This window comes from Leopardus geoffroyi, chromosome D3 (genome assembly GCF_018350155.1).
Source record: "Leopardus geoffroyi isolate Oge1 chromosome D3, O.geoffroyi_Oge1_pat1.0, whole genome shotgun sequence".
Lineage (NCBI taxonomy): Eukaryota > Metazoa > Chordata > Mammalia > Carnivora > Felidae > Leopardus > Leopardus geoffroyi.
Window position 1 is genome coordinate 54,654,822 of NC_059339.1, and position 22,377 is coordinate 54,677,198.

At 34.9% G+C, this 22,377-nt stretch overlaps 1 protein-coding gene across 6 annotated transcripts in view; it reads right to left on the reverse strand.

Annotated features, from left to right (window-relative positions):
* Positions 1 to 22,377, reverse strand: part of CCDC178 (coiled-coil domain containing 178) — a 436,131-nt gene that overhangs the window by 333,421 nt on the left and 80,333 nt on the right. For all 6 annotated transcript variants that reach the window (XM_045457578.1, XM_045457575.1, XM_045457577.1 and 3 more), the window contains 4 exons: positions 18,216 to 18,301; positions 14,766 to 14,966; positions 9,808 to 10,028; positions 4,437 to 4,579 (listed from right to left, as the gene is read on the reverse strand). In XM_045457578.1, the coding sequence (XP_045313534.1) occupies positions 4,437 to 4,579; positions 9,808 to 10,028; positions 14,766 to 14,966; positions 18,216 to 18,301 (651 nt within the window). The remainder of the gene's footprint in view (positions 1 to 4,436; positions 4,580 to 9,807; positions 10,029 to 14,765; positions 14,967 to 18,215; positions 18,302 to 22,377) is intronic.

Consider the following 22,377-nt stretch of genomic DNA (forward strand, 5'->3'; position numbering starts at 1 on the left):
AATTACTTTCAATGTAAATGGACTAAACACTCCAAAGAACAACACAGGGTAACAGAGTAGATTAAAAACCAAGACCCATCTATATGCTGTTTACAAGAGACTCATTTCAGACCTAAAGACACATGCAGATTGAAAATGAGGTGATAAAGAAATATTTATCATGCAAATGGATGTCAAAAGAAAGCTGGGGTAGCAATACTTGTATTAGACAAAATAGATTTTAAAACCAAGACTGTAACAAGAGACAAAGAAGGGCACTATATAATAATAAAGGGGACAATCTAACAAGAAGATACAACAATTGTAAATATTTATGCACCCAACATGGAAGTACCCAAACACATAAAGCAGTTAATAGAAAACATAATTGAACTAATATATATTAATACAGTAATAGTAGGGGACTTTAACACTCCTCTTACGGTGGCAGACAGATCATTCAAACAGAAAATCAACAAGGAAACAGTACCTTTGAATGACACACTGGAATAGATGGATTTAACAGATATATTCAGAACATTCCATCCTCAAAAGCAGAATACACATTCTTTTCAAGTGCACACAAATACTCTCCAAAACAGATCACTTTTAGGCAACAAACCAAGTCTCAACAAATTAAAAAAGATCAAAGTCATACCATACATCTTTTCTGACCACAACACTAGGAAACTAGAAACCAACCACAGGAAAAAATCTGGAAAGACCACAAATACACAGAGGTTAAGTAACATGTTACTAAACAATGAATGCGTTGACTGAGAAATCAAAACAGAAATAAATTACATGGAAACAAATGAAAATGAAAACAAAAGGATCCAAAATCTTTGGGATGCAGCAAAAGTGGTTTCAAGCAGGAAATACACAGCAATGCAGGCCTACTCAAGAACCAAGGAAAAAATCAAATAGACAATCTAATTATACACATAAAGCATCTATAAAAGAGCCACAAACAATATTTAAAACCAGGAGAAGGAAGGAAATAAGAAAGACTAGAGCAAAAGTAAATGATACAGAAACTAAAGGAAAAAAAATGAACAAACAAACAAAAACAGTTGAACAGATCAATGAAACCAGGAGTTGGCTTTTCAAAAGATCAACGAAATTGATAAATCTCCATCCAGGCTCATCAAAACAAAGAAAAAAGGAAGAGAGGACTCAAATAAACAAATCATAAATTAAAGAGGAGAAGTAACAACCAACACCACAGAAATACAAATAATTTTAAGAGAATATTATGAAAAATCATATGCCAACAAATCACATATATCCTAGAAGAAATGGATACATTTCTAGAAACATATTACCTGCCAAACCCAAAACAGGAAGAAATAAAAAAATTTGAACATCTCAATGACCATCAAGGAAACTGAATCGGTAACCAAAAACTCCCTCTGCCCCTCTCCCACTCACACACGTGCACTCTCTCTCTCATAAATAAATAAACATTAAAAAATATATTTAAAAAACCTCCCAACAAACAAAGTCCAGGACCAGACTGCTTCAGAGGTGAATTCTACCAAACATAAAAAGAAGAGTTAATACCTAATCTTCTTGAACTATTCCAAAAAATAGAATATGAAGGAAAACTTCCAAATCCATTCTATGAGGCCAGCATCACCCTGATACCAATATTAGACAGCACAAAAATAGAGAGAGAGAGAGAGAGAGAGAGAGAGAGAGAGAGAGAGAGAATGAATTACAAGCCAGTATCTCCAATAAACACAGATGCGAAAATTCTCAACAAAATACTAGGAAAGCAAATCCAACAATACAGTAAAAAAAATAATTCACCACATCAAGTGGGATTTATTCTTGGAATGCAAGGTGTTTAATATTCAAAATCAATCAACATGATACATCACATCAATAAGAGAAAGGGTAAAAACAATTTCAAGAGATGAAGAAAAAGCATTTGACAAAGTACAACATTCAATCATGATAAAAATCCTCAACAAAGTAGATTTAGAGGGAACATACCTCAACATAATAAGGCCTTATATGAAAAATGCACAGTGAACATCATACCCAATGGGGAAAAACTGAGAGCTCTTCTCCTATGGTCAGGAACAAGACAAGGATGTCCACTCTCACCACTTTTATTCAGCACAGTACAGCAATCAGACAAAAAAAGGTCAGAGCAATCAGAAAACAAAAAGAAATAAAAGACATCCAAAATTTTAAGAAAGAAGTAAAACTCTATTTGCAGATGACATGATACAATATACAGAAAATGCTGAAATTTCACCAAAACGACACCAGTTCTGATAAATGAATTCAGTAAAGTCACAGCATACAACATCAATGGGCAGAAATTCTATATACTAATAATGAAGCAGCAGAAAGAGAAATTAATAATCCCATTTACAACTGCACCAATGATAACTAAGAATAAACTTAACTAAAGTGGTGAAAGACCTGTACTCTGAAAAGTATAAAACACTGATAAAAGAAATTGAAGATGAAACAAAGAAATGGACAAACCATACTTATGGATTGGAAGACCAAATATTGTTAAAATGTCTATACCACCCAAAACAATCTATACATTTAATGCAATTCCCATCAAAATACTAAGAGCAGTTTTCACAGGACTGTAACAAGAAATTCTAAAACTTGTATGGAGCCACAAAAGACTCCAAAAAAGCCAAAGCAATCTTGAAAAGGAAAAGCAACACTACAGGTATCACAGTTCCAGACTTCAAGTTATATTACAAAGCTGTAGTAATCAAAACAGTATGGTACTGGTACAAAAATAAACACATAAATCAATGGAAAAGAGTAGAAAACCCAGAAATCAACCTGCCAATTATATGATCATTACTTTTCAACAAAGGAGGAATAAATATACAAAAAGTCTCTTTAACAAATGGTGTTGGGAAAACTGGTCAGCTACATGCAAAAGAATGAAACTGAGTCATCCTTACACCATACACAAAAGAAACTCAAATGGTTTAAAGACCTAAGTGTGAGACCTGAATCCATAAAAATCCTAGAAGATGGCATAGGCAGTAATTTCTCTGACATTGGCCATACCAGCATTCTTCTAGATAGGTCTCCCAAGGCAAGGTAAATAAAAACAAAAATAAACTACTGGAATTACATCAAAATAAAAAGCTTTCACACAGTAAAGGAAACAATCAAAACTAAAAGGCAATCTACTGAATGGGAGAAGATATTTGCAAATGGCATATGATAAAGGGTTAGTATTGCAAAATATATGAACTGATAGAACTCAACACCCAAAAAACAAATAATCCAATTAAAAATGGACAAAAGACATGAACAGACATTTCTGCAAAGAAGACATAAAGATGACCAACAGACACATGAAAAGATGCTCAACATCATTCATCATCAGAGAAATGAAAATCAAAACAACAAATAAGATATCACCTTACACCTATCAAAATGGCTAAAATAAAAAACACAAGAAACAACAGGTGTTGGCGAGGATGTGGAGAAAAAGGAACCCTCTTACACTGCTGGTGGGAATGCAAAATGGTATAGCCGCTATGGACAATAGTATGGAGGTTCCTCAAAAAGTTAAAAATAGAACTACTCTACAGTCCAGTAATTGCACTACTGGGTATTTACTACCAAAATACAAAAGCACTAATTTAAAGGGATACATGCACCCCTATGTTTATTGCAACATCATTCATAGACAAATTACGGAAGGAGCCCAAGTATCCATTGATAGATGAACAGATAAAGATGTAGTGTGTGTGTGTGTGTGTGTGTGTGTGTGTGTGTGTGTGTGTGTATATATATATACACACACACAGCGTATATAATATTCCACTGTGTGTGTGTATATATACACACAGTGGAATATTATTCAGTCATAAAAGGGAATGAAGTCTTGCCATTAACAACAATATGGATGGAGCTAGAGAGTATCATACTAAGCAAAATAAGTTAGAAAGACAAATACAATAATTTTACTCTTATGTGGAATTTAAGAAACAAATGAGTAAAGGAAGAAAAAAGAGAGAGAGAAACCAGGAAACAGACTCTTAACTACAGAGAACAAACTAATGATTAACATAGGGTGTGTGTATGGGGGGGATAGGTAAAACGGGGGATTAAAAAACATACTTATCATAATGAGCACCAAGTAATGTACAGAATTGTTGAATCACTATACTGTATGCCTAAAAATAATATAATACTATATATTAATAGTGTAATTAAAATAAAAAACCTAATATAAAATAAAATAGACAGAAAAATAGTGCTTAGGAATTCATACACATATATTTACATATGTAAAAAACACGTCTTAATTTACATATAAACATAGTGATAAGATAAATATGGGTGATTTAGATTCTTTCCTTTCTCTTTATCTGATATTTTATACAGGAATATAAATTAAATTTTAATCAATATTTTTGTTCAAAATGCTGTAAGCAGCATTTGTGAAAAATTCTTACTTGTAGGCTTCTAGGCTTGCTTCATCATTATGAATATCTTTTTCCATGTCTTGTTTCATTTGTTTAGCCTTCAATTTGGCATTCTTATAGTTTTCTATAGCTTCTGCAAGTTCTTCCTGAACTTGTTTGTATAATTCCATTACCTAGAAATGAAAAATATTATTGTTAACATATACACTTAGTAATTAAAAGAATCAAGCAAGAGTAAGATCAGAGAAAAGAAAAAGACTTAAATTTAGAGTTGTTCTGATTTTTTTTTTAAGTTCTTTACATCAGTTTCCTCCCATATGTAGTCTATTGAGCACAGTAAAGTTTCAGGTTTGCATTAGCCTGAAAGACATCAATGCTAGAAATGTATAAAAGTTACTGAAGAAAATAACTTCAATATCCCAGGTAACATGAGCAAAATAAAAGAATTATCTTTTCACCTACAGGAGAATTGCTACTTTTTGCTATTTTTATCACTGAGACAATATTACTTCATTGTAGAAAAACCAGAAAACACAGATGGAAAAATAAATAAAATCACCTGTAATTCTCTCAGGAATAACCACTATTAAAGAAAGGGTCCAAAATATTCCATTGTTATTGTTTTTATTAATTATCAAATATAAACAATCTCCCTTCTCTCTCCATTTCTCCCCCCCCCCTTTTTTTTTGTCACTGCTGGAAAGTTAGAGGGAGAGGAAGAGAAAGCACTAGGGAGTGAACAATCCTTTCCCCAGTGGGTAAAGTGGTGGACTGAAATGAAACAAGTGCCTCCTGGAAAAAGCAATAATGTTCATTAATTTCTAGAATAGCACAGATGGCAGTAACCTCTACAAGACTCCCCTTTAGGCACAGGAGTGTGGGCATATGTATCTTAGCAGAGAGCAAGGAGTATGCAGGGACGATGAGCTAAGCAAACGAGGTCAGGAAACACAACAGAATTCCTAATATCAAATATCCCATGTCCAACCTGTCAGTACCTTTAGAAGAGGTAACCTGTAGGCATTGCTGGGGTGCTGGGCTCCCTGTCAGGAACGAGACAAATTCATCTCAAGGGCAAGCTCTGGATTGGGCCCATGTGGCACTGGCATATCCTTCCCCCATTGATACTCCAGCCGATTGTGTAGAATACTCTTGTGGCTCTATGGTGTTATGGGGCCAAGCTGCTTGATGAATTTGAAGGCAACAATGAGGCTGTGAGCTTGATTTGCAAGTAGCTATGCACTAGGGCTCAAGTACATTGGCTAGAGGTCTTGCATCATTTAAGCAATTGGTTATTTCAGCAGGCCTCTAGCCAGGACCTCAAAACTGAGTCAAGACAGGGGTGCCTGGGTGGCTCAGTCAGTTGGGTGTCCTACCTCAGCTCAGGTCATGATCTCAAGGTCCGTGAGTTCAAGCCCCACATTGGGCTCTGTGCTGACAGCTCAGAGCCTGGAGCCTGCTTCAGATTCTGTGTCTCCCTCTCTCTCTGCCCCTCTGCCCCTCCCCCACTTGTGCTCTGTGTCTCAAAAATAAATAAATGTAAAAAAAGAAAGTTTTTTTTTTTTAAAAACTGAGTCAAGACAGAATAAAACAAAACAAATTTATATGATAAATGACTATAAACAAAACACATTATACTCTCCCCTAGCAATCACAATCTGTTTTCCGTCTTACAGACCTACGTATTCTGGATTTTCCATACCAATAAAATCATAAAGCATGTGATCTTTTGTATTTGGCTTCTTTATTTAGCATAATCCTTCAAAGTTGATTTATGTTGTGACATGTATCAGTATTTCATTTCCTTTTATTTCTTCCTATGGTATAGATATATCACATTTTGTTTAGTCGTTAATCCGACAATGAACACTGGGCTGTTTCCACCTTTTGGCTAATATAAACAGTGCTGCTATGAATATTTATGTAAAAACTTTTGGCTTTGTTCTTTAAATATCAGTTTTCAATTCTTTGTGGTATATAATCCTCAAGAGTAGAACTGCTGCTAGAGCATATAGTAATTCTACGTTAACCCTTTTGAAGAAATGCCAAAGTCTTTTCCACAGCATCTGCAACCATTTTACTTTCCCACCAGCAAAGTACCACAGTTCCAATTTCTCCACACAGACACCAAAACTTGTTATTTTGTTGTGAGTGGTATCTCATTGGGGTTTTTGTTTGTATCTCCATAGTGACTAATGATGTTGAGCCTCTATCGTTTCATACATTTGCTGCCCATTTGTATGTATGTCTTTTGGAGATAATCTATTCAAGTCCTTTGCCCACTCTAATTGGGCTGTATGCCCTGATTTGTTGCATTTAAAAAGTTCTTTATATATTTTAGATACTATGTCCTTTCTGAATGTATAATTTACAATTGTTTCTCTCTCATTGTTTTTGTTTTTGTTTTTTTACTTTTTTGATAGTACCCTTTATCTTTTTTGCTTTTTTAATTGATATATAGTTGACACCCAAAGTTAAATTACTTTCAGGTGTATGACATAGTGATTCAACAAGTCTACACGTTATCCTATGCTCACAAGTGTAGCTGTCACCATACAATGCTTTCACAATATCATTGACTATACAACCTATGCTGTACCTTGTATCTCAGGGACTTATTTATTCTGTAAATGGAAGCCTGTACCTCCCATTCTTCATCATCCACTTGCCTATCCCTCTACCCCCACCCCTCTGGCAGCCATCAGTTTGTTCCCTGTATTTACAGGTCTGTTCCTGCTTTTTGTTTGTTGTATTTCTCGGATTCCACATAGAAGTGAAATAATACAGGATTTGTCTTTCTCTGACTGGTTAATTTCACTTAGCATAATACCCTCTAGAGGTCCATCTATGTTGGAGCAAATGGCAAGATCTCATCATTTTTATGGCTAATATTCTACTGTATATACATGTACCACATCTTCTTTATCCATTGATCTATCAATGGACACTGAGGTTATTTCCATATCTTGGCTAATGTAAGTAATGTTGCTATAAACACAGGGGTGCATATATCTTTTTATAGGGTTTTGTTTTCTTGGGGTAAATACTCAGTAGTGGAGCTACTGGATCATACGGTATTTCTAATGTCTTGAGTAACTTCCATACTGTTTTCCACAGTGGTGCCCCAATTTATATTCCTACCAACAGGGCATGAGGGTTCCTTTTTCTCCATATCCTTGTCAACACTTGCTCCTTTTTGTCTTTTTTATTCTAGCCATTCTGACAACTATAAGGTCATAACTTATTGCGGTTTTTCACTCCCCTGATGATTAGAGATGTGAAGCATCTCTTCATGCATCTATCGACCATCAGGATGTCTTCTTTGGAAAAATGTCTATTCAGGTCTTCTGACCACCTTTCAATTGTATTACTTGTTTTTCTGGTGTTGAGTTATGAAAGGTCTTCACATATTTTGAATATTGACCTTTTATCAGATACTGATGGTGCCCCTTAAGCACAAACGTTTTTCATTTTTTAAATGAGATACAATTAACATAGAAGTTTCAAGTATAAAACATAATTATTCAATGTTTCTCTATATTGTGAAATGATCATCACAGTAAGTCCAGTTAACATCCATCACCACACATAGCTAGATGTTTTTGTGATGAGAACTTTTAAGATGTACTCTCAGCAACTTATAAATATGCGGTACAATATTATAAGTATAGTCACCATTGCTACACATTAAATCCCTCTGATTTATGTATTTTATAACTAGAAGTTTATCTATTGACTCCTTTTTCATTCATCTTCTAACCCCTGCTGCCTGTGGCAACCACCAATCTGTTGTCTACAACTATGAAATTGTATTTTATTTTGTTTCTTTTGATTCCACATATAAATGAGATCATATGATATTTGTCTTTCTCTGTCTGACTTATTTCGCTCAACATAATGTCCTCAAGGTCCATCCCTGTTGTTGCAAATGGCAAGATCTCATTCTTTTTTGGCTGAGTAAAAATCCACTGTATGTATATACCACATCTTCTTTATCCAGCCATCCACTGATAGACACTTAGATTGTTTCAATATCTTGGTTATTATAAATAACGCAGCAAAGTACCAGGGGGTGCACATATGTTTTCAAGTTAGTGTTTTTCTCTTCTAACAAATATCCAGAAGTGAAATGGTTGAGTTATATGACAGTTCCATTCTTAATTTTCTGAGAAACTTCCATACTGTTTTCCACAGTGGTTGCACAAATTTACATTCCCACCAACAGTACACGAGGGTTCCCTTTTCTCCACATCTTTACCAACACTTATTATTTCGTGTCTTTCTGATAATAGCCATTCTGACAAGTATGAAATGATATCTTACTGTGGTTTTGATTTGCATTCCCCTGATGATTAGTGATGCTGAGAATCTTTTCATGTACTTGTTGGCTATCTGCATGTCTTCTTTGGAAAAATATTTATTCAGATCTTCTGCCCAATTTTTTTTCAGGTTGTCTCTGCTAAGTTCTTTATTTCGGATATTAACCCCTTATCAGATTTGTGATTTGCAAATATTTTCTCCCATTCAGCAGACTGTCTTTTCATTTTGCTGGTGGTTCCTCTTGCCATGCAAAAGCTTTTCACAGTGATTACCCCCACTTGCTTGTTTTTGCCTTTGTTAGCTTTGCTTTAGGTGTCAAATCCAAGACAGCAAGTGAAAGGAATAAACTAGATTTCTCTGTATCAACAAGAGTTTGATATCTTAAAAAAATCAGATTAAAAAACAACTTGCAGAAAGTTATACGTTTGATACTATTTAAAGAATGAAAAAGAAACCATGTATTGTGCTAAAATACATATATATGTATAAAAATATACAACTTTCACCTAGAAACAGAATTTCACGATAAGGTTGTCTTCAGAGAGCGAGGGAGGAAAATGGACTGGTTGAGGAAAATACAGAACACATTTAGCAATTCTAAATAATCAAAAGTAATGGCAGGTATAAATACTTTATTTTTCTATACTTGCTCATTTAATGGAAGGTATAAATACTTTATTTTTCTATAACACAATCCCACATTAAGAGTGTTAAATATTAACTAGTCATTGAAAATATTTTATACTTTATTATCATAAACAATGAAAGTGACTGATATATATTTGCCTTCTCCTGCAGTTCAATTTACAACTTCAAATATTACCATGTTGTTTTTAAATCTCCAAAATTTTATTAGTAAGTTGACTAAATATTATTAATACCCCTAAGTATAAAAGGAAAGAAGACACAGTTTAAATGAATATCAAATGACTGTATTGTGTGTAGTATAATATTCCTTTGGGAAATAAGTAGCAGGTCAATTTTCAATGAAAATGAAACATTTAAAGATGCTAATTTCTTTTAGCTGAAACATTTGTTATAACTATCTATAAATCTATAAGATACATATCCATTAATTTACCTCAAATTTTTTTATATAAAATTCTTTCAGAGTTTCAAGTTCTTGGTTCTGCTTTGAGTTAATTAGAGGACCGCGTGCGTTCATGTAGTCTGTGTCTGCTTGAAGCTTTGCATTAGCTTCCTCCAATTTCACCTTTTGTTCCTCAAAATGTTTTAGCTGATAAGCTCTATCTTCAAGATGCCATTGTAATTCTACAATATCTCTCAAATAGGCCTCATGTTCTAGACATACAATAACAAAAGAAAATCTGATTTTAAAACAAAAGCTCCAGAAGGCAATCTTTATTTGTAAAAGAGAAATATGAAATACTTTAGATTCCAAAATTACTTATCTGTGAAGCTTCCTAAATTTAATATAAATTATTTTAGTATTGCCTTATAAAATATATTGCTTTCATCATTTATCATCAAAGGGATTAAAATATATGTATTATAAGATAATAATTGTTTGTACAAATCCTGCTTATAACAACCAATGTATATACAGGGTTACATACAACCACTCTATGTAATTACAAAATGAGAAAAACTGCAAGAGTAGAGGCCTCTAAAATCATCTAGAAGTAAAACGATGAGACAGGAGTTATAAATATCAGAAAGAAAAAGGAAAAAAATAAGTACGATTTTCTGTTGATACAATTATATATCAAAACACAAAAGTATCAACTAAAATTTACAGGTCAGTAATATGAGCTATTAAAAAAGTGGCTATAAGCCATATTTAAAAAGTGGCTATAAGCCATTCTTAAAAAGTGGCAGTAAGTCACTGAGTTCCAAAGCATTTGTTACAAAGAATTATTATGGTAATATCTGACTAATTCACATGACAAAACAATGCAAAACAAAATTAGAAGATTTAACATTGTGTTATTACTGAGGTCTTCTTCCACAGTAGAAGCATTCTTGTGAGCATTTATATGGGACACAATTACCTTCCTACTCCATCCTTTCTCCAATCATAGGGAAGTACCCATGGAGCCAGGAATGTAGGTTAAGGGAAAGACAGAGAATCTAAAGAAACAGGTACAATGAGAGTACCAGGGGAATCTGAGTCATTAGTTCATTTGTGCTTTCAGACGCTGCTTGAGTATAATAAATATAGTATATGTTCTCTCCTTTATTTTTTTTAAATTTTTTTAATGTTTATTTATTTTTGAGAGAGAGAGAGAAAGAGAGAGAGAGCAGGAGAGGGGCAGAGAGCAAGGGGAACACAGAATCTGAAGCAGGCTACAGGCTTCTGGCTGTCAGCACAGAGCCCAATGCGGGGCTCGAACTTGTGAACTGCAACTTATTTCTGGTTATCTTTTTTGATAGTTAAATGAAAAGACATTTGCTAGATTATTGGCTGCATGGTGCCAGTGGCTGTCATTCTGGGGAGGGGGATGCAGTGACCAAGTAGGGGTATAAATACCGCACCCTCATTCTTCTCCATTATCTCCCTTGGTCTCTTACCACTGAACCCATTGGTTGCACTAGCAGGAAGCCAGAGTACCAAAAATATCTTTGATGCAGTCTATTATGAATAAGCTTCATGGACCAAAACACAAAAGGTACAAGCGTGAGCAGGCTGGTTAGGGGGATGGATGGATCTGGAGGAGTTACCACAAGATATCTAGAAAAATTGAATGTCCTTAATTTTCTTAAAATTGTAAACAGAATTTTTTATAATAAATTATCCAAAAATCTTTAAACATCATATTTAATATTAAGGCTGTTAAGGAGATTAAAAGTTTTTCCTGTCACATAAATTGGAGACTTTGAGAATTTAAAGACTACATGAATATATAATTCTAGAACCTGTAAAAAAAATTCATAAAATTTAGAAATTATATCCTAAACATATCAATATGAAGGCAATATATTCCTGAAAGCACATAGTTTTTCAGGAATACTTTATAAATAGGAGGTACTTAAAAACTACATAGTAATAATGAACTTCAATTTCATTGCATATGTTAGCCACTTAAATAAAATAAAGCAGAAGAACATAAATTTGTTTTTTAAGTAGATTTTTAATAGTTTTTAAAAGATCTTTAAGTAGCTCTTTAAATAAAAGATAGCCCAAGCAATAAATTATCACCAATGGCAAGAATGTATTCCATCACTGAAAATGCATTTATAAAGTATCTAGAATGTCCACACATGTATCTCAATTTAGTTCTATTTTGGCAATTCCTTAAGTACAACTTCATATAAACCACAAACTACAGTATGCACTCTTATAAAGGCTATATGAGATTATACAGAAATCAGCAAAATATTAAACAAAACCAGCTCCCACTGACTTTTCTACTACTAATGACAAGGAAGGGCTTCCAAAACATTTTCAAAAATTGCAGATGACGCCCTGTGGATGTGAATATGAATCTGCTCAAGACCCTACTGGAATCCAGAATTTCCCAGAATTCCCATTCTATTCCGACCCTATTGTACTTTCGGTTGTCTCTAACATACCAATATATATGCATGTATGGATTTACAAATTACATAGCTATGCTATTTTATTAGTAGAGTATACACATTTTAAATTCTATTCAAAAACCTTGTTAATCAGAACAAACTAACTCCAAGCCTGAATAAAACATCTGTAGAAACTAAATATATTGTAAAATGTATTACTTTAAATGCATGGGTAGAAAAATGTCTATGTGAGTTTAGAGCAATTTTGCATAATTTTTGGAATTAACTCTTTAGTAAAGGGTAGCAAAGTGCATAGACAAAAGCTAAGTTAAATTCATCCAGTCTAGGCTCTGGGAAATTTCCTGCTTCTTGACTTCTGCTCCAGAAGGGAGTAAACAAATGGTGAGGTCAATCTGTGAGCTCAGTATTACTTTAAAAGGAGGAAATACTCATTAAACCTACATTTTATTTTATTTTATTTTATTTTATTTTATTTTATTTTATTTTATTTTATTTTATTAAAATAACATAATTTAGGAACCACTGGATACTGTATTTTATCTGGTGCAATAAAAGCAAAATTAAAAACCCAAATAATCAAGAAAGAAAATAAAAAGAATAAAATTTTAAAATATAAGTAAAAGTTCTGGGGTGCCTGGCTGGCTCAGTTAGTAAAGCATGCAACTCTTGATCTCAGGGTTGTAAGTTTGAGCCCAACATTGGGTGTAGATATTACTTAAAAACAAAATCTAAACAACGTGTTACTGGAGTACCTGGCTGACTCACTTGATAAAGCACGCGACTCTTGATCTTAGGGTTATGAGCTCAAGCCCCACACTGGGTGTATACATTACTTAAAAAAATGTTTTAACTATATATAAATATATATATATGTATATTCATATATATGTTATGCGCGCGCACGCACACACACACACACACACACATATATATATATATATATATATATATATATATATATATATATGAATGTATAAGTTCTTTATTTTGAGAGAGAGAGGAAGAAATAGCAAGCGGGGGAGAGGCAGAGAGAGAAAGACAGAATCCCAAGCAGTCTCCTCGCTGCCAGACAAAGCCCAACGCAGGGCTCAAACCCTCAAACTGCAAGATCATGACCTGAGCTAAGATCAGGAGCCAGACACTTAGGGGTGCCTGGGTGGCTCAGGTGGCTGAGCATCCAACTTCTGCTCTGGTCATGATCTCACAGCTGGTGAGTTTAAGCCCCGTGTCAGGCTCTATGCTGACAGCTCAGAGCCTGGAGCCTGCTTCAGATTCTGTGTCTCCCTCTCTGCCCCTCCCCTGTTCGTGCTCTACCTCTCTCAAAAATAAACATTAAAAAAAAAAAATTTTTTTTAAAAGACAGGCATTTAACTGACTGAGCCACCCAGTCACCCCTATAAATAAAAGTTCTAACCTTTTCTCGCAACTCCCTAAAATGTATACACCCTACTATAGAAACTATAATTTTAGAAGACATATAACAAAGGTGTAAGTATTCTTTTTGACACATAATATTATGTCTCAAGATGATAATGGCCCCCTTTTCCTCTCAAAAGTGCCTTAACTTAAATGATAGGTTTTTGAGTACCCTAATATAATCTACTTATAAAGCATGTAAATACTGAATTAAAAATTTTAACTGAATTAAAATTTATTTATAAACAAATTCCAGTCTCAGAAATTGTGTAGTCAGGCATGTTTGACAGGCATGTTTGGAGAATTAAAAAATCAAATGCCTTTAGATTATTTAATACTTTACCACAGGTCTCTTACTCTTTAGTCTAAAAAGACAGTGTTTCCTTTCTAAATATTTGTTACCTACCCCTAGGAATCATCTCAAGTCTTACTGCCTGTCAAAAGTTCTTAATGAAATATACTACTGAATTGTCAAAAGCATATTCATGTTGCTAAAATATCACTTAAAAACTTTTATTTTCCCAGATTTAAATATGTGGCCAATGACAATAACTGGAAATCACTCAAATTTCTAAATTTCAAGTACTCAAACAATGTAGTCATCATAGGAAATGTGCCAAATGTCTGAATGCCACCCTTGAGTATCATAAATACTATGGAATTTCCAACAAACACCAAGCCAGGGAAGGTCCAGGTTTGCTCAGTGCAGTCCCAGTTATATACTTGAATTCAGCATTATCATCAATAGCATCTATCAAAATTGCACTACTTTAGATACAAAACAATGTGGTCACTGTTGATTTTTTTCCCCAAGTTTCAACTGATAATGCCTCTTTTTTTTTTTTTCTTTTTTTTTTTTTTTTCAACGTTTATTTATTTTTGGGACAGAGAGAGACACAGCATGAACGTTGGAGGGGCAGAGAGAGAGGGAGACACAGAATCTGAAACAGGCTCCAGGCTCTGAGCCATCAGCCCAGAGCCGGACGCGGGGCTCGAACTCACGGACCGCGAGATCGTGACCTGGCTGAAGTCGGACGCTTAATCGACTGCGCCACCCAGGCGCCCCTGATTATGCCTCTTCAACAAAGTAAACAGCAACATGAAAAAAATCCTTATTATTACCTTTCTGCACAGCTAGTGGGATTTCTTGAAGTCTCCAAATTGACCAAGAATCAATTTTCATGTGAATCTTTTTCTTTCTTGACTTTTGTCGTTTTAAAGCTTCTTCAGCTTCTGCACGGTCAGTTTCTAGACTTTTAATGAGATGAATGGCCTCTGATAGCAATATTTCCATTTCCTGCTTTAATTCTGGACACCTTTCATCTTAAAATAGAAATATGTACTCACATATGTTAATGAATAAGGTTATAAACTAGGTGGTGGGAACATAGGTACTATCATATTATTACTGTTTTTTAATATTTATATGTTTAATAAGAGAATTTTAGAAAAATGAATTGGCCTTTTAAAGACAGCTCTATTATAACAGAATCCTAACATTAATTAAAACCTTTGAAGACAGATTTTTAAGTGAACATTTTATAAAATAATTAGAATAGCTAAATCTCAAGCAATAGCTTTATGTATAATATTTTACCTAAAGAAAAACTGCTTTATTCACAAGCTATATTATAGAGCTTTATTTTTAAACTATGCTTGTGTTTCGTTTCCTCTCATTCTATGACAAATAAATATGACAAAGCAAATAACAATGATTACATCGTTTCATCTCATTCTATGACAAATAAATATGACAAAGCAAATAACAATGATTACATCAGATAAAGACTGAAAATCCTCAGATGGTTCCTAGAAATAAGACACTTTATTCCTTATCAGATAATAGCATCCCTAGTTAGCCTTGCCAGGAATTCATTGCTTCCAAATTCTGTTTATTCAGTTATAACACAAATTAACTCCTGTAATGAGATATATTTGTGATTCCTGGTTCACAGCTCTGAAATGCTATGGTTTAATGTTAACGGAATGATTAACATGGGTATTCATTCATCTATTTATACTAGAAACATGTAGAGAGCCTGTTACGTTCTAGGCAATATGTTCTCTCCCCAGAGATAGAGCAGTAAGGAAGATGGATACGGGTTCCACTCTGGTGAGATTTATACTTGTAAACAGTGACTTTTGCCAAAATGTGACATGACAAGAAGACATAAACAAACACAAAGTGTCAAGAAAGGCAAAGCCTCAAAGAGCTGAGGCTAGAGGAAAAACAGTAAAACTGGAAAAAGAAAAAAGACAACTAATAGACCTCTGTTTTATTTTGTTTTACTTTGGACAATAAAGCAATAATTTTCTGCTAGAAGATTGTATTAGACATTGGTTTTAAGTGCAAGCTCAGTAGCCACACAGTTTCTACTTCTAACCTAGTAGGCCTGTCAAAGAAATTCAGCATGCTGGCTGAAAAAGAATTCTTGAGAAACAGGATTCTCTACTGTAATGCATAAAAATTATCTTTTCATGGATTGGCCCTTTGTCTGGTCCCTACTTTGGTTTATTGTCCTCTGTTTTCAAATTCTACCACCTCCTGGATACGTTATATTCTTAAGTGTCTGGGTATTTTTACGACAACATACACAGTAAACATTGTATTCTCCAGCCCACTTATGATATATTCAATTCCTATAATGAGATTTCAGTCTGAAATGTGTGATGAAATTAATGCCACGTAAAATTAGAGCACATCTCATGCAATATAAATATGTTTTGGCAAACATGTCTATCATGTTTGCACAAGATGTCTTTTGTACTGTTTCTATGATAGCATCCTAAAATAAACGCTGTTTATAACTTGAGATGCCTCCAATTCATTGTATTTAATCTACCTCTCAATTTTTTTTCAGAATACCATTTCAATTAGTTTTACTGTTTCATACTAAGTGAGCAACCACTTGCAATTTTTTTTAGCACAAACACCTAATTACAATAAATCTTCCTCAACTTGACACTGTGTTATACTCTGGGAAAAAATGTGTGAGTTCACAATAAACATAGCTGTTTCACTGTTATGTTGTGGTCCTTAATATATTAATCTTTTCTTACAACATTTGTCATGTGCAAAACTAAGAAGTAATACATGAGCTTTTTTTCCCTTCAGTGTAGATATAAATATATGAAATGTAAATAGTAAACACAGATCTTCACTATGAATGAGAGTTTTGAAAAACAAAGTATTACTGCTTTTAAAAAGTCCTGAATTCATGAGGCGTTTGGGTGGCTCAGTCCATTAAGCGGCCAAGTCTTGATTTCAGCCCAGGTCATGATATCATAGTTCGTGGGTTCAAGTCCCGTGTCTGGCTATGCACTGAAAGCATGGAACCTGCTTGGGATTCTCCTCTCTCTCTCTCTCTCTCTCTCTCTCTCTCTCTCTCTCTCTTTCTGCTCCTCCCCTGCTTTCATGTTCTCTCTCAAAATAAATAAACATTTTTTTAAAGTCCTGAAAGCAGGGGTCTGGGTGGCTCAGTTGATTAAGCCTCGGACTGTGGCTCAGGTCATGATCTCACAGTTCTTGAGTTCGAGCCCATATTGGGCTCTGTGCTGACAGCACTGAGCCTGGAGCCTGCTTCCGATTCTGTGTCTCCCTCTCCCTCTCTCTGCCCCTTCTCTGCTCACACTATCTCTCTCTCAAAAATAAATAAACATTAAAAAAAAAAGTCCTGAATTCATTAGTTATCTCTCATGAAAGGAAAATGTTTAATAAATCTTTATGGTGAAGGTAGGAAGAGGTGTTTAATATAATATTAAAACTATAGAGGTGCCTGGGAGGCTCAGTCCATTAACTGTCCAACTCTTGATTTCAGTTCAGGTCATGATCTCACAGTCATAAGATCGAGCCCACCTAGGGCTCTTGGTTGTACATGGAGCTTGCTTAAGATTCTCCATCTCTCTCTCTCTCTCTCTCTCTCTCTCTCTCTTTCTCCCTCTGTCCCTCCATTGCTCACGTGCGCATGCACTTGCATGCACGTTCTCTCTCTCTCTCTCTCTCTCAAAAAAATACATTCAAATATGCTGAAGTATTTTTAACAAAATTTTATTCCAGTATACAAATTGTTGTACATAAACACACACACACACACACACACACACACACACACACACACACACACAGCAGAGCCTCTATGTCCAGTATGGCAGCCATGAACCGTATGTGACTATTTAAATTTAATGTAACTTAAAATTAAACTGAAAAGTTAAATTCTTTGGTCTCCCTAGCTACATTTCAGGTGGTTAACAGCTATATGTGGCTAGTAGCTACTTTACTGGATGGTGGAAATAGAGAACACTTTGATTATCCCAGAAAGTTCTACTGGACGGCCTTGAATTACAGTTAGCTTCTTGAGAGGTAGGAAGGGATCATTATTTACTTAGGACCTAGCCCAGTATATGGTATAGCAAATATTTGTTGAATTTTGTTGTTTAATCAAATGATATAGAAGGCTCTTTATTAGATATGCACAAGAATTATAAAACTTTTAAAAATGATTATGGTAATAATTAAAAATATTTAATTTTTAAACATAATTTCACTTATCTAAGTATGGGGTATAATTTTACCTCTTTCTTCTTCTGGTTTGACCTCTTTCATTGGTGTAGCAATACTCCAATCTTCCTTCCACTCTTTTGTGGAAGAAGTTCTGCTCCTATATAAAGGGAAAGAAGCAACTAATTAATAAAGAACTGTTGTACTTAAACTCACTAAGCAAATTTTAGGTGATTCTCTTACATTAACTTTTAAATGTTTGTGGGGAAACTTACTATGCATGCTGATGCTACTATATAGGAGAGCAATATAGCAAAAGTCTGATACATAATGGGCTTGATAATTCATGGTAAATTAATAGACATTTAAAATCTGTCACAAATGACCTGAAAATATTTCAGAGGTTATTAAAACAGTTCTTTTTTAAAAATGAAATTGGTAAGGCACTTGGGTGGCTCAGTCGGTTAAGCATCTGACTCTTGATTTCAGCTCAGGTCATGATCTCATGGTTCATAAGATCGAAACCCTGCATCAGACTCTGTGCTGACAGCCCAGAGCCTGCTTAGGATTCTCTCTCTTCCTCTCTCTCTGCCCCACCCCAGCCTGTGTTCTTGATCTCTCTCAAAACAAAGAAATAAATTTGAAAAAAAAAAAAGAGAGAGAAATTGGTGTTTCCTATAGAGTGTTTTATCAGAAAAAAAGGGGAGTTTATTGAGAATAATTTGAGAGCTCTTTCTCTAACTTCAGTTTAGCAGTTTCTGGGACACCAATATAAATTCCAAAACCAAAATTGCTACTTCAGATTTGAAATTATAAGGTGTTTGCAAAATGTCCAAATTAGTATGTTATTTCTTTTCCAAAGAATTTTTCTAGGTAAAGTTCTCTATATTGGATAATACAGAGAGAATATATAGAGAATTTGATCCAATTCTAGAATCCAGACAAGTTTCATTGTATTTAAAAAGAAGTGGGACGCCTGGGTGGCGCAGTCGGTTAAGCGTCCGACTTCAGCCAAGTCACGATCTCGCGGTCCGTGAGTTCGAGCCCCGCATCAGGCTATGGGCTGATGGCTCAGAGCCTGGAGCCTGTTTCGGATTCTGTGTCTCCCTCTCTCTCTGCCCCTCCCCCGTTCATGCTTTGTCTCTCTCTGTCCCAAAAATAAATAAACGTTGAAAAAAATAAAATAAAATAAATAAATAAATAAAAAGAAGTATTTTTCCTTTGATAAAGGTTATAAGAGAAACAGTTATCAACAACAAACAAGGGAGTTATTTTCATGAAATTATTGTCTTATTAAATAAGTATCACAAATTAAAGGAAGTTCATACACACCAAAAATCATAATATAAAATAACACATTAATTTTTAAATATAACAGAATATAATATTCTAACATTTCAATTTTTATAGAATTAGAATCATAAAATATTACATGCTGCTTTAGTTACATGACATTGTTACAGACACTGTAACATTCTTAGTCACAGGACGACATATTTCCGATGACTGCATATTATGTATTTCCTTGTTCCACAATTTATTTAAGAAAGCCTGTTTGACTTCTCAAAAAGAAAAGGGAGATGACCCAAATAGATAAATTCATGAATGAAAATGGAATTACCACAACCAATCCCTCAGAAATATAAGCAATTATCAGGGAATACTATGAAAAACTATATGCCAACAAACTGGACAACCTGGAAGAAATGGACAAATTCCTAAACACCCACATGCTTCCAAAACTCAATCAGGAGGAAATAGAAAGCTTGAACAGACCCATAACCAGCAAAGAAATTGAATCAGTTATCAAAAATCTACCAACAAATAAAGAGTCCAGGACCAGATGGTTCCCAGGAGAGTTCTACCAGACATTTAAAGCAGAGATAATACCTATCCTTCTCAAGCTATTCCAAAAAATAGAAAGGGAAGGAAAACTTCCAGACTCATTCTATGAAGCCAGTATTACTTTGATTCCTAAACCAGAGACCCAGTAAAAAAAAGAAAACTACAGGCCAATATCTCTGATGAATATAGATGCAAAAATTCTCAATAAGATACTAGCAAATCGAATTCAACAGCATATAAAAAGAATTATTCACCATGATCAAGTGGGATTCATTCCTGGGATGCAGGGCTGGTTCAACATTCGCAAATCAATCAACGTGATACATCACATTAATAAAAGAAAAGATAAGAACCATATGATCCTGTCAATCGATGCAGAAAAGGCCTTTGACAAAAATCAGCATCCTTTCTTAATAAAAACCCTTGAGAAAGTCGGGATAGAAGGAACATACTTAAACATCATAAAAGCCATTTATGAAAAGCCCACAGCTAATATCGTCCTCAATGGAGAAAAACTGAGGGCTTTTTCCCTGAGATCAGGAACACAACAGGGATGCCCACTCTCACCGCTGTTGTTTAACATAGTGTTGGAAGTTCTAGCATCAGCAATCAGACAACAAAAGGAAATCAAAGGCATCCAAATTGGCAAAGATGAAGTCAAGCTTTCACTTTCTGCAGATGACATGATACCATACATGGAAAATCCGATAGACTCCACCAAAACTCTGCTAGAACTGATACATGAATTCAGCAAAGTTGCAGGATACAAAATCAATGTACAGAAATCAGTTGCATTCTTATACACTAACAATGAAGCAACAGAAAGACAAATAAAGAAACTGATCCCATTCACAATTGCACCAAGAAGCATAAAATACCTAGGAATAAATCCAACCAAAGATGTAAAAGATCTGTATGCTGAAAACTATAAAAGCTGATGAAGGTAATTGAAGAAGATATAAAGAAATGGAAAGACATTCCCTGCTCATGGATTGGAAGAATAAATATTGTCAAAATGTCAATACTACCCAAAGCTATCTAACATTCAATGCAATCCCAGTCAAAATTGCACCAGCATTCTTCTCGAAACTAGAACAAGCCATCCTAAAATTCATATGGAACCACAAAAGGCCCCGAATAGCCAAAGTAATTTTGAAGAAGACCAAAACAGGAGGCATCACAATCCCAGACTTTAGCCTCTACTACAAAGCTGTAATCATCAAGACAGCATGGTTTTGGCACAAAAACACACACATAGACCAATGGAATAGAATAGAAACCCCAGAACTAGACCCACAAACGTACGGTCAACTCATCTTTGACAAAGCAGGAAAGAACATCCAATGGAAAAAAGACAGCCTCTTTAACAAATGGTGCTGGGAGAACTGGACAGCAACATGCAGAAGAATGAAACTAGACCACTTTCTGACACCACTCACAAATATAAACTCAAAATGGATAAAGGACCTGAATGTGAGACAGGAAACCATCAAAACCCTAGAGGAGAAAGCAGGAAAAGACCTCTCTGACCTCAGCGATAGCAATCTCTTACTCGACACATCCCCAAAGGCAAGGGAATTAAAAGCAAAAGTGAATTACTGGGACCTTATGAAGATAAAAAGCTTCTGCACAGCAAAGGAAACAACCAACAAAACTAAAAGGCAACCAACGGAATGGGAAAAGATATTTGCAAATGACATATCGGACAAAGGGCTAGTATCCAAAATCTATAAAGAGCTCACCAAACTCCACACTCGAAAAACAAATAACCCAGTGAAGAAATGGGCAGAAAACATGAATAGACACTTCTCTAAAGAAGACATCCGGATGGCCAACAGGCACATGAAAAGATGCTCAACGTCGCTCCTTATCAGGGAAATACAAATCAAAAGCACACTCAGGTATCACCTCATGCCAGTCAGAGTGGCCAAAATGAACAAATCAGGAGACTACAGATGCTGGAGAGGATGTGGAGAAACGGGAACCCTCTTGCACTGTTGGTGGGAATGCAAATTGGTGCAGCCGCTCTGGAAAACAGTGTGGAGGTTCCTCAGAAAATTAAAAATAGACCTACCCTATGACCCAGCAATAGCACTGCTAGGAATTTACCCAAGGGATACAGGAGTACTGATGCATAGGGGCACTTGTACCCCAATGTTCATAGCAGCACTCTCAACAATAGCCAAATTATGGAAAGAGCCTAAATGTCCATCAACTGATGAATGGATAAAGAAATTGTGGTTTATATACACAATGGTATACTACATGGCAATGAGAAAGAACGAAATATGGCCCTTTGTAGCAATGTGGATGGAACTGGAGAGTGTGATGCTAAGTGAAATAAGCCATACAGAGAAAGACAGATACCATATGTTTTCACTCTTATGTGGA